Source organism: Prionailurus viverrinus, chromosome B2, assembly GCF_022837055.1.
Source record: "Prionailurus viverrinus isolate Anna chromosome B2, UM_Priviv_1.0, whole genome shotgun sequence".
NCBI lineage: Eukaryota > Metazoa > Chordata > Mammalia > Carnivora > Felidae > Prionailurus > Prionailurus viverrinus.
Genome location: NC_062565.1, coordinates 39,419,720 through 39,432,042, shown reverse-complemented (window position 1 = coordinate 39,432,042; position 12,323 = coordinate 39,419,720). Strand labels below are relative to the sequence as shown.

Genomic DNA, 12,323 nt, shown 5'->3' with positions numbered 1-12,323 from the left:
ACATTTTAAAAGATGTATTTGTCTATGTACTATCAATTCGTGTCCTTTGCTATTTTTCCCTTAAAATGTTAGTCTTCTGTTGATTTCGAGGTATTCTATTTCCAATATTCACCCTTTGTGTACATGATACAAGGTGCAAATATTTTTTTGCCAGGTTGTCATTTATAATTAGAATTTTTTATAGTTTTTTGTTTGTTTTAATGAGCACTCTTTTAGTAGCTACTACCTATCTTTAGCTGCAGGTCCTGGCCTTCTTTGGTATGGTAGATCCCAAATTTCTCCTGTATCTCCAGACTGCATTTTGCCACCAGGGTAATGATGTCACTCAGTTGATTCTGTTTCACCGTCCAGAGTGCTAGGAGCACATTCCCTACAGAGACAGAAGACAGGCTAACAGGGATTGAATGTCTGGGTTCACCTGATCCGGGCAGAGCCCCCAGTTATGCAGAACGTATCATACAAAGTGTTAGGCGAGGTTTCTTGGACCTGTACATTATGCTTGGTTAAAATACTGCCTTAGAACCTCAAAACGACTCATCATACAAAACCATGACGAGGCAGAAGCTGAAATGTTCCTAATGTTTAAGAATATTTTTCTTAAATATTAGAAATATTAGAGGGAAGAATCTTCTCCTAAGGAATACTTTTCTTAAATATTAGAAATATTAGAGGGAAGAATCTTCCCTCCACCAGTATACTAATAGAAAGGGAAGGGTACTAGCCAAGAGGTTCATAAAATATAGGTTCATGTTCAAATCTAATTTCAAGGGTGGTTTAATTAAGTTTAACTTAAAAAAAGAGGCCAACTCTTTGGCATATAGCTGTTAATGTGAATAATCTTAAGAGTTCTCCAGATAGGAGATTTTGACTCCTCCCTATCTTACATATAGCCTCTGCTCTTGAGGACAAAGTTTCTCATTAATTTTCTCATGAATGCTTTATAGGCACTTATTTTTCTGTCGCTCAATCTAAGCAAATTGTTAGGCACATATGAACTTAATACAGGCAAGGCTTTTCCACTAGATTGAGAAAACTTTTGAGGTACAGAGTGTCTTCTTCATCTTTGTTTCCCCAGGGCCTAGTACATATTAAATAATCGAACAATGTTGATTAATAAACAAATATGCCAAATTCCACCTAAATGCAGTCTTCCTCACTTACAGTCCTTTAACTATTCAGAAAAACTGAAAAATACCTGTGATATTTAGGATATCTCCTCCAAAACACAGCACATCTGAAATCAAGGAGAGAGAGGGAAATGCATCAAAATCAGATATACTAGGGGCACCTGGTCTTGGTTTTGGCTCAGGTCACGATCTCCTGGTTTGTGAGTTTGAGGCCCAAGTCAGGCTCTGCAGCTGGAAGTGCAGAGCCTGTTTGGGACTCTCTCTCTCCCTATGTTCCTCCCCCACTCACACTGTCTCTGTCTCAGTCAAAATAAATAAATAAACTTAAAAAAAATCAGGTATACTACAGCATGGCAGAATCATACATGATCGAAAAATTGACCTATTCTGAGTTTTTCCTCATATCTTCTCTGGTCTATTTATTCACTCCAAGGTTCAGACTCTTTCCCTTCGTTTCTCCCCAAATCTGTTTCTATCTCCATATTCTTTTTTTTTTTTTTTAACATTTTTTTATTATTGAGAGACACAGAGTGTGAGCAAGGGAGGGGCAGAGAGAGAGGGAGACACAGAATCCGAAGCAGGCTCCAGGCTCTGAGCTGTCAGCACAGAGCCCAACATGAGGCTCCAACTCACAAACCACGAGGTCATGACCTGAGCCGAAGTCGGACGCCCAACCGAGCCATCCAGGAGCCCCTCTATATCCATCTTCTTGAAAATGAAAGAACTACTACTGTTCTCTTTAAAGCCCCCCCGCCCCCATTTGTGTTCTGGATCCTAGCCCCTCCCATCCTTTCAAGAACTTTACTCCTTATCTCCTCTACTGGATCATTCCCATTAGTATCTTAAAAAACAAAACCAAAAAACAATAAAATTAACCCACCTATCCTTGACTTTACTTTCTTATTAGCTCCATTTTCCTGCTATACTCCCAACAAAAATTCTCAGAGTTGGCCATATACAATTTGTTCGTCACATCCTTTTCACTCTGAAATGTTTTCTCTACCATTCTCAGCATTCTCTAATCTGACTTCCAACTCCATCACATCACTAAAATTCTCAAGATCATCAACAGCATTCATCTTGCAAAATTCAATATTCTTCTCACATCACACTGTACTTTATACCTTTCATTTCCAGCCCAGCCAGCCATAGCCCTCTTCTCCTAGAGACACTACTTCTTTGGCTTCAGGGACACCACAGTATCCTAACTGGGTGCTTTACAGTTTCTTTGGTAGGTTCTTTCTCTCCAATCATAATCTATCCTGGTCAAGTCCCTCAAGCCTCAGTCTTAGGCTCTTTCTCTTTACTTACACTCTCCTCATGTGGACTCAAACAGTTCTTAACTTTAAGTGACATCTTTATGCCATCGACTCACTTTTTGTCTCTAACAGAGATCTATTCTCTGAGCTCCAGTCTCAATCATAGCTACCGACTTCATTTTTCCATTTGAATGACTTATTGACATCTCAGATTCAATATATTCAAAACATAACCCTTGATTTTCTTTCTCAAAGCCCAGTCTTGCCCATCTTGGTTAAGTGACACCACCATCAATTCGTTATGAAAGCCAAAAACTGTAGTCATTTTCCTCTCTACTTCCTGCTGATATCAATATATCAGCAAATCCTGTCTGTAGAACCTGCAAAACACATTTCAAATCAATTCATCTCTTTACAGCTCTGCTGACTTATCTCTAGACCGATGGTTTCAACCTTGGCTTCAACACTGGAATAGCCTGTAAAACTGAAAAAAAAAAAAAAAATCCTTATTCCTGGGCCTACCTACCCCCCAGGTATTCTGATTTAATTGGACTGGGGTGAAGCCTAGACATCAGGACTTTTAAAAGCTCCCCAAGTGGTTATCTAATATGCTGCCAAGGTTGAGAACCACCATCCTAGACCAAATTGCCATCATCTCTCCACAGCTGCTACAACTGCCTCTTCCTGCTTCTGTTCTTACCACCTACCCCCCATCAGCTCCCTATAATCCAGTCTCCATGAGGTAGTTAAAATAAGCTTTAAAAAAAACGTATATCGGATCACAACACAACCCTGCCAGAACCAGCAGTTTCCCTTTGTACAAAAATAATATAATCCAAACTCCTTGTAGCCTACAGAGCTCAATGATCTCCAATCTTACCTCAAATCACTCTCCTCCCCGTGAGCCATGCTCTAGCCACACTGGCCTTTCGTTCCTAGAACACGCCAAGCTTCCTCCCATCTCAGAAGCTTTGCACTTGGCCTTCTTCTGCCTGAAGTGGTTTACCCCTTGTTCTTCACAAGGTGTTCCTCTCATCCTTTAGGTCTCAGCTTAAACACCTTCTCAGAGGAGCCACCCTACCTAACAGAAAATCTCTCACTGTACAATTGTTTTTACCATTACACCCTTATTTCCTTTGCAAAATACATAACCTATAACTATCTTGTTTACTTATTATTTGTCTCTCCCGCTGACATGGACAATCCAAGAGGGCAGGTACCATATCTTATTTTCCCCTGTATTTCTAGTACCCAGCAATTCCTGGTGTTATAATACATACATAATATATAATTTCTATCTCTCTCTTTCATCTAAACTTGATGAGAAAAATTTAAAGATCTTTCATAAACGTTCCTCAGGGGTAAGGGGTGGGTGAAATTGACAAGTTCCTAAAGAAGATGCTACAAAGTAAGTATTCTGGTGCATCTCAGAATTATGGACATGACTGTATTGGTACTGAGAGTAAAGGAAGGGAACGTTATGTAAGTACTAAAGGACTAGAGTAATTTCTGTTGGGCAGAAGTTTGGCCAAGATCTTTGGCCCAGATCATGATCTGTTGGGCAGATTTCAGATTAAGACTGAAATCTCCTCAAGGGCAGGTTTTTGCAAACCCTGCATGTTTCACAGTGCATATTACAGAATATGTACTCAATGTTTACTGCACACGTAAGGAGCTGTTTTTTTTTTTTTTTCCCTCCCAGATTAGGCAATTTTCCACAAACTTAATGGCAGAAAATGAAGAAGACACTCATTCCTACTTCACAGGATCAGAATGCAATAGAATGGGAAGGTGTTTTGTAAATTACATCTGATATAAACATATGGGGCACATTGCATTATTGTTAGAAGAGACAACCAAAGGAATACTTTATTTAGAAACAAAATATAAGCAGCAAAGTAAAAACTCAAATTAGTATTTCCCCCCCTTTCTGAACATCAAGTCAACAGGATGTGAGACTAGGTAGAATGGCAGATACAGGCAAAAATCTAGCTTGTTAGTGGCAAGAAGAAATAAAAAAGATGGTTAACACTGAATGAATGACCCTGTAGTATTTTTTAAGGTAGCCCAGCCCCCCTTTTGTTACAAACCCTCAGGAGCCCAGGACCACAACTCCTCGCTTCCCTCCAATAGTCACTCACGCTCCACGATGTCACTAATGTAATAACTGAAGATGTGGGCCAGTTTGTCCATGTCATGTTCCGACTTGCAGGTCAGGCTGAACCTGTCCATTAATGCTGTAAACCCTAGCCGACAAAACAAAAATTACGTTAGCCGAACTTTTGGGCTCTATTCCCTCTAGGCCGCAGGCCAAAGGAAGCAGATCTCCTGCAGGTGAGGAATTTCATTATCCTTGGAACAAGTGTTACTCAACGCAGTCAGGGCCACGCTGGCTGCTATTGCCTGAGAATCTGGAGAGCCACCCCCTTTGCGTTTCCAGGAGATGCAGATGAAGATTCGCCCACAAGCACCCCTTTCATCTCTAGCCAGCTACCACTTCTGCCATACCCTCTTACGCTCCCTGGCCAAGGGAAAAATGGGAATGACATGGGGGGATGGATAAAAGCTTTATGGAGAGCCCAGATGCTGAGCTCCTTGAGGTCAGGCACCTTAATCACTCATCTTCAGATCCAAGACACAAACTCCATAAATATTTAAATGAGCAACTCTCAAAGTAGCTGCTGGATCTCTAATTCCTAGAGCGGTGGCGGGCACACACTTAAGGACGGGCTCAAAGGAGGAATTCACTGAGCGAATAAAAGAACTGGCTGAAGCAGTATGCGTACTGGAAGAAGTCGTGGATTCAAAGCCTCCCATATTGCCCTGTAAAAGTCCTTCCCCTTTTCTGGGTTTTTCATTAACTTAAGGGTTCCACTAGACCATCCCGAAAGACGTCTCCCCGCTCTTAAAAAGACCGTCCAGGTTTCCCGAGGAAGCGGCAGCGACAGCCGTCAGGGCGCGCCTTTGCTCTCCAGAGGCCAAGCCTGTAACTGCCCCTCTGGCAGGGCGGGAGAGCGACGCTCCACCCCTCACCCGTCACGTGGACGCCAAGGAGGACGCCCTGGGCCGTGGCCAGCTCGGGTTCCGGTCCTCGGGGCTTCCTGAACACCAGCAGGTCGGGAAGCAGCGCCGCCAACCGGGCCTCTACGGGCCACAGAGAGGGAACCGTCGCCCCCTCGCCAGTCGCCATGGCGGCGACGCGGTTGCCCGCCAACTTACCGGAACCGGGAGAGGGGGCCTCCACGTAGCAGCCAATCCGCAACGACAGCCCTGGCGAGTTCCTCCCACCAACCAATAAGTGCAGGCTTCCTCGGGGCCCCGTCCCACCTGCTTCTCGCGCCTGCGCTCTAGCTCCTGCCTCCCAGGCAACAGGCCTGAGGAGTGCAAGCGCTTTAAAAGGAGTCGGGGTGACACTTAGAAGTCTCGAAATATGGAGCCTCTGACTTTGGCCCAGGGCATGATCTCCCGATTCGTGGGCTTGACCCCCGCGTTGGGCTCTATGTGGACAGCTAGCTCAGAGCCTGGAGCCTGTCTACAGTTTCTGTGCCTCCCGCTCTGTCCCCCAGCCCCACTCACACGCTCTCTCAAAAATAAAAAGCAAACAAACAAAATCTTGAAACGCGAAGATGCTTCTACAATAAAACATCATCGCAGATAGTGTCAATGGGCGGGGGGGTCTTTTCCTATCACCTCTGAATACATAAGGACAATGTTCGATTGGCATCTAACGCAAACTCAGTAGGTGTGTGTGTGTGTTTTAATACCTTTAGGCTAAGGTTATTTAAGTCAGTCCTTTCCCCCTGGTTAGGTAGTGTCTCCTATTTCTTTTATCTGCCAGGACAGGTCTATTGGGTGTCTCTAGCTCCTTGCTCCCTGCATGTTAATAGCGTATCCGAGGTTACCCTTCAGTTGCTCAGATTCTTGGGAGAACTCACATTACTAATAGGGTGAGTGTGTTGTGAATTTTTAACAGGAAAGCATCCTTGTTTTTCTGCAGAAATAAAAGCAAACTCTAAAAATGCATCTCATTATCTTTAGTTCTACAATACCTAATCAACACCTATCACTGTTTCGGTGATAACTTAAAAGGGTTCATTTTGCGCCTGTAATTACTTCATCAAATTCTGGTTAACACTTTCAGTAGTAAAGCCAAATATAGATCAGCACACAGGTGACGGGAAAACACCTCCTTAGCAGGGTGGAGGGCCAAAAGGGAAGAAAAAGAGATTAAGGGGAGACACACAACTAAGAGGCCTGCACACCAGAAGTTTGAGACTGTTCACAGAGCTCCTGTGTCTGTCTACAAAAAGCACAATTTCAACATTTATAAACACAACCTAGAACCCAAGGAATGTCAAAATTCAAATCACTTTTTAGTATTTTTACAAATTTATTTTAAAAAATAACAATTGCAATGACATCAATGATTGATCATCTGTACTCCCCCCCCTACTGCTGGGAGAAAAACCTTTATAGTTGAGTCCCAAAGGAAAATCAAGACATTATTATCAGGCACCCAACAGCCAGAAAAAGTTCTGTTGGTCCAGTGGTATAGACACTGACATGTTCAATGTACCAGTGCAATTAAAATATATACATTTACAATTATCTTGCCAAAAAAAAAAAAAGCACTCAAGAAGTGAAATAACTATGCATTAAACCAATTATTCACTCATCCATTCACTCTTTCTGCATCTATGAAGTCATCACTACAGTTACAAGGACAAGTAAATGAACTTTTAGTAACAAAGAAAAAAATCCAAACCTCAACCCACCACTTTGCGGGTTATTATGGTGTGCTAAAATGGCCACAATAAAAGGGCCATGAGCTATCTGAGCAGTGACAAAATGACAACTGAAGCATTTTGTTTCAAAGAAAGCAAAACTCAAACTCATGGAAAAAAAAAAACTGCAACAATATGAGGTTGATATTACTATGTACAAACTTACAGACACAAATAAATAGCATTTTAGAACTGCTGTTGGCTTAGGTCTGATGACTTTCTTTCTGAACTCTGCATCTTAAAGACTCCTGAACAAAACAAGGGATTGAAATTCCTCATTGCTTTTAGTAAACTAGCATCTGAAAAACTTGGGGCTTACTGAATGAAGTCAATGTCTGAAACCTAAGTCAAGAGCCAGAAGTTTCTAGTGAGCCTACCAAAGGGTGGGCCTCTCCTGATCTCTGGAAGCCAGGGCAGATGACTTAGATTCCAGGGACTAGAGAGATTCTTTCTTTCTTTGCATAGCTCTGTACCTCTATTTCTACCATTACAATTATTTCCCTTTGTGATATTTTCTTCAGAGGTTTAACTTCTTTTCCTTCTTAATACAATTAGGGTGAAATCAAAGAAAGTGCCAATCTTTGTTCTTGGTTATTTAAACCAAACCCAAATGTTCTTCAAAAGAATTCGGTCTTCCTTGTTATAGAGAAAGCAGCAACTTTTTTTCTGAAATCCTATCAGAGTTCCCCAAGGTTCAGCTTCTAGAAAAGAAAATCGATTTCTGAGGCACAGTCCATTCTGGGAACTGTGGCCCTATTCCTGACCCTGCGGGCCATCACTACCACCAGTCTGTAGCTTATCCCCAGAAGGTGGATGCAATGTAAAAACCTTTCTGCTGGACAAGCCTATGTAGAAAAGGGGAAACATGGAAACTGGCACCAAAGAATCAGCTGCCAGGGGAATAAAGAGAATGTTTGCTCTCTGGGGCCAGCACAAAACAAAGTGCTGCAGGAGTGAAGCCAACATTCACCTTAAACTCGAGCAGGTAACCTGGAGTATGTCCAGGAGAATGTGACTGAACAGTGCTTTCCAGACAGAAATTGTCAAAGACCAGTTCTTGGACTTCTCCCTTTCCATGCGTTATAGTTGAACTGTAAGTTATTCTTTTCATAATCCATCCCATGCATCCATCCATTGGAGAATCATGCTATGTGACAACACATGGGTATATATACTACCCTCTCTTCTTCGCTAGACTGAAACACATATGAACCCTTCTATTCCCCAAATGCTGCCACAAAGCCTATGATTGAAAATCTCTAGTTTGGCTCTCTGTTTAGGAGTTACTACAAATGTCCTCAGCACTTCAGCACAGAAGTTGTTTTATGGTTTTGTTCTCTACTTAGGAAAGGCTGTTTCAAGGTCCAATACCCTCTACGTTGTCTTAAAAGCAGCGGAAGCAAGAAATACAGTCCAGATGATCTGTCAACAGACCACAACTTTAAAGTCAAGGCTTTAAAAAAAAGAGAGATTCAGCAATTTATAGATTTAGTGCTTGAGTCTTGTCATTCTATCCCCAGAGTTAGCTTTTTCTTGGCTGGAGTCCAAAAATACCAACCTACCATCTGGGTAGAAAGAGATTCCTATTATTACCACAGATTAGATGAATGTATCTCAGAGAATTTATTGTTTCCATATCACGAGATGGAACTTCCTTGCCTGGAGGCCACCTCTGAATACAGAGTGTCTGTTCAGTTAGTCAGCCTGCGATCCCCCGTCAGAGGGATGGATGCTGCTTAGATTCCATGGAAGGAGCGGGCTTTGGCTTCCCTGATTGCAGTCCTGGTGAAGGTTGTTCTCTGCTAAGATGGCTGGCTGGCTTCACTAGCCAACATAAGTGCTGTGTGTGTGCACTTATGTGCATGGGTCCCTTGCATCATCCTAATCCATGAAATGTCAATGTCATCAACAGTCTGAAATAGGCCCTGACTGAAAGGGCGAGACAAAGGCCTGCGACTTCAATTTGCCAGACATCACTGCAATTATAATACTGAGCCACTTATTAAAAATTAAGTGGTTTCTGTCCTGTAGAAAAGGGCAGAACATAATCGTCAGTGTCCCATCGGAAGAGGTGATCAATTTCCTGGAACAGTGGGAAACAGTGGCGAGGAACATAACTTTAATCTGCTCCCTCACGTGGCCTGGGGTTAGGACACTCGGATGATCTGTGTCATTGCTTCTTCATCTGCTTGGTTTGGATCCTAGAGACAAAGCATAATAGTGATTAAAGTCCTTTGTGAAAGCAGCAGGGAACTCATGGCTCTCACTCCTGACCATCATGGGAATACATACAACTTTGCTAAGTAAACCAAAGGCCTCTAATGCATCTAAGTCTACATATATGGATTAAAATGCAGCACCATTAGGAAAGAAGAGATAATAAACATTTGTGTGAAAGGACTGTTAAGTGTGGCCTGGCAATCCATTTCCAAGCACTCCAGAGTTGACAGTATATCTCTTTCCTAAGAGAATGTATGTTGTACTTACCCTTCAGGTTTAAGGGTCCTTATGTGGTCAAGAGGAAACCACGTCATGCTGTATTTTTATGCCTTGATTTTCTGATCACTGTATTTAGAGACTAAGCACTTAGCAGGGCTGGAAAGGACACTGGAATTTATTTATTTTAGCACACTCATTTTGTAGCTAAACCTGAAGCTGGATGGATAGTGATTTGCCTGGACTAGAGTGAGAAAGTCAGCTGCCCAGCTAGAACTGATACCCCAATCTATTGGCTCCCATTTAACCCTTTTTCCACTAAATTCTGCCTGCCGTCTCCCACTTAAAACCTCCAGTGTTAAGACAAGGATCAGTCCTTGGAAGCTTTCTGCAACACTCCACAATAACCACTTTCAGTTCTTGCACACCAAGGCTCTGAAGCTTCAACTGCCACAATCAAAGAAAAACCTGAAAGATTTCTGGAGGTAGTAGGACTGCAGCGGGGTCTTGAACAATGAGTAAGAACAATAACCAGCATTTACAGAGCCCTCACCATGCACTACATAACGTGCTAAGTAGGCACCCAATATAGCTTACTGCCTGGACTCTCCACCACAGCCCTGTTAAGTATCAACAGCATCCTACTTTACAGGTGAAGGAACTCAGGCCAAAAGTGGCTAAGTAAGGAACTCGACCAAGGTCCCATCGCTAGTACACAGAATTGGGAGAGTTCCTGGCATAATGCCCATAGATGGCACTCTACATCTGTACACTGCATGAACAAAAGAGGAAGAAGGAAGAGCTCTCAGACTGCAAGTAGGAATTAACAGCACTGAAGGAAGAGTCTGTGCTCATGTGTGGATATACTGAGGACTCCTAGACTGACACTGAAAGGGGTTGCTTGGAAGATATACAGAAACAGTTTGGGATCTGATGCAGTAAAAAATGAAAGCCAGCATGCATCCTTGAGCAGGGGACGAACATGATTAATTAACAAAGCACTAATTTAGGAAGACTGATTTGGCAATACTGCAGGTAGGCTGTAATGGTCACACAGAATAAAGTATCTGGAAATGGGGCAGGGCGGGGGGAGGAAATCCATTTATTCAACAAACATTTACCAAGTGTTTGTTCTGGACTGGGCATTATACTAAGTCCAATCACTACAATGGAGGACAAGCCTCACCTTGAGTCTCTACGCGGCTTACAGTCTAGTGAAGGAGACAATTACACAAATAAAACAAGTCGGTTATTATGATGCTCAAAAGAAAACGCAGACGTGAAAAAATAATGGGGTAGAAGAAACCTACTCTGGCTCCAGTCTCAGATTTAAATCAAGACCTAAAAGGTAAGAAAGAGATGGTCACACAAGAAGACGGCAGTGAAGGGGTGCCTGGGTGGCTCACTTGGTTAGGTGGCTGACTCTTGGGTTTTGGCCCAGGTCACGATCTCATGGTTTGTGAGGCTGAGCCCTGCATTGGGCTCTGTGTTGATGGCATGGACCCTGCTTAGGATTCTGTCTCATTTTCTCTCTGCCCCACCCCTGCTTGCTCTCTACTTCCCTCTCTGAAAAATAAATGAACATTAAAAAACAACAACAAAAAAGATGGGAATGAAAAGCTTTACAGATTAGCTATTTCCAAGACAAAGGTCCAACAGCAGAAGACAGACCAATGAATAGTATAGCGAGAGCATAAAGATAAAGAGTAGAAAGAATGAAGCTGGAGGTAGGGAGGAGCTGGATCACACAAGCACCTTTTTGGCCGTGGTAATAAGCACTTTGGATTTTAGTCTAAGTGCAAACGGGAAATCGCAGAGGGTGGAAGGGGTTTAAGCAGGGCAGTGATGGGAGAGGACACCCATTTTAAGAAGACCACACAAAGACATAAAGAATGGACCAGGGGGGCACAAGGATGGAAGAAGGGAGGAGACCAGCAGGCTGCTGTTACATTAACTGAAGCAAAAGAAGAAAGGATTTCTCAAAACTGACAGCAGTTGGAAGGGGAAAAAAAAAGGTAACTGATTCAGGTAATATTTTAGAGGTAAAACCAAGAGGACTTTTTGAAGAATTAGACAATTCAAGCTTTAGCAACTGGGTGCATGGACATGTCACGGGGATTGAGTACCTGCTTTAGGGATGAAAAACAAAATAAAAATCAAGAGTTCTATTTCATATATACTGATTCAGAAATGCCGGTAAGATACAATCAGTGGAATCAGATGCAATACAACAGTTACAAATTAAGTTCTGGAGTTATACTGCCTTTGAATTTCAGGTGCATCATTTTATTAAGCATTTTACCTTGGGCAAACGACTTAACCTCTCTAAGCCTCAGATTCAACTGTAAAATGGAAATAAGAATTCTCACCTCATGGGGCTTGAGGTTGCTCCAAAGATTCAATGAAATAAAAAATGCTTATAAAAGTGCTTAATGTAATGGCAGGCACATAGCAGTTAAGTGTTGGCTACTGGTGGCTGTGCTACTACACTAAGAGACAATAAAACTTATTCTTTTAAAATCAACAAAGATGAGAATTTCAAGAAGGAATTAATAGTAATAATCTGCAAAGATGGTGAGGAAAAAAGGCCACTGGATTAAATACCTTTAGTGCTTTAGGGCAAAAGAGAATCTAAGAGATACAATGTTGCATTCAACATAGAACAGGTAATTAGTCCCTGGTGTGAAAGTTATAAGAGGACACTGAATGGTCCTCCT

General features: G+C 42.3%; 2 protein-coding genes across 25 annotated transcripts in view; both read right to left on the bottom strand.

Moving 5' to 3' along the window:
• LOC125165890 (adenylate cyclase type 10-like) overlaps nt 1–5,583 on the bottom strand; it is a 50,869-nt gene extending 45,286 nt beyond the window's left edge. For 14 of the 16 annotated variants that reach the window (XR_007152256.1, XR_007152257.1, XR_007152258.1 and 11 more), the window contains exons 1-4: nt 5,420–5,583; nt 4,528–4,632; nt 1,196–1,234; nt 227–370 (exon numbers count right to left, since the gene is read on the bottom strand). Coding sequence is in view for 13 of the 16 variants with exons in the window: in XM_047859345.1 (XP_047715301.1) it covers nt 227–370; nt 1,196–1,234; nt 4,528–4,632; nt 5,420–5,576 (445 nt within the window). In the remaining 3 variants the exon portion in view is untranslated. Of the gene's footprint in view, nt 1–226; nt 371–1,195; nt 1,235–4,527; nt 4,633–5,172; nt 5,336–5,419 lie in introns of those variants that run through there. The other 2 variants (XM_047859347.1, XM_047859349.1) reach the window with 2 other exon arrangements.
• A 1,173-nt stretch (nt 5,584–6,756) lies between these two features.
• NFYA (nuclear transcription factor Y subunit alpha) overlaps nt 6,757–12,323 on the bottom strand; it is a 33,306-nt gene continuing 27,739 nt past the window's right edge. For all 9 annotated transcript variants that reach the window (XM_047858594.1, XM_047858585.1, XM_047858590.1 and 6 more), the window contains one exon: nt 6,757–9,371. In XM_047858594.1, the coding sequence (XP_047714550.1) occupies nt 9,318–9,371 (54 nt within the window). In that variant the 3' untranslated portion in view covers nt 6,757–9,317. The remainder of the gene's footprint in view (nt 9,372–12,323) is intronic.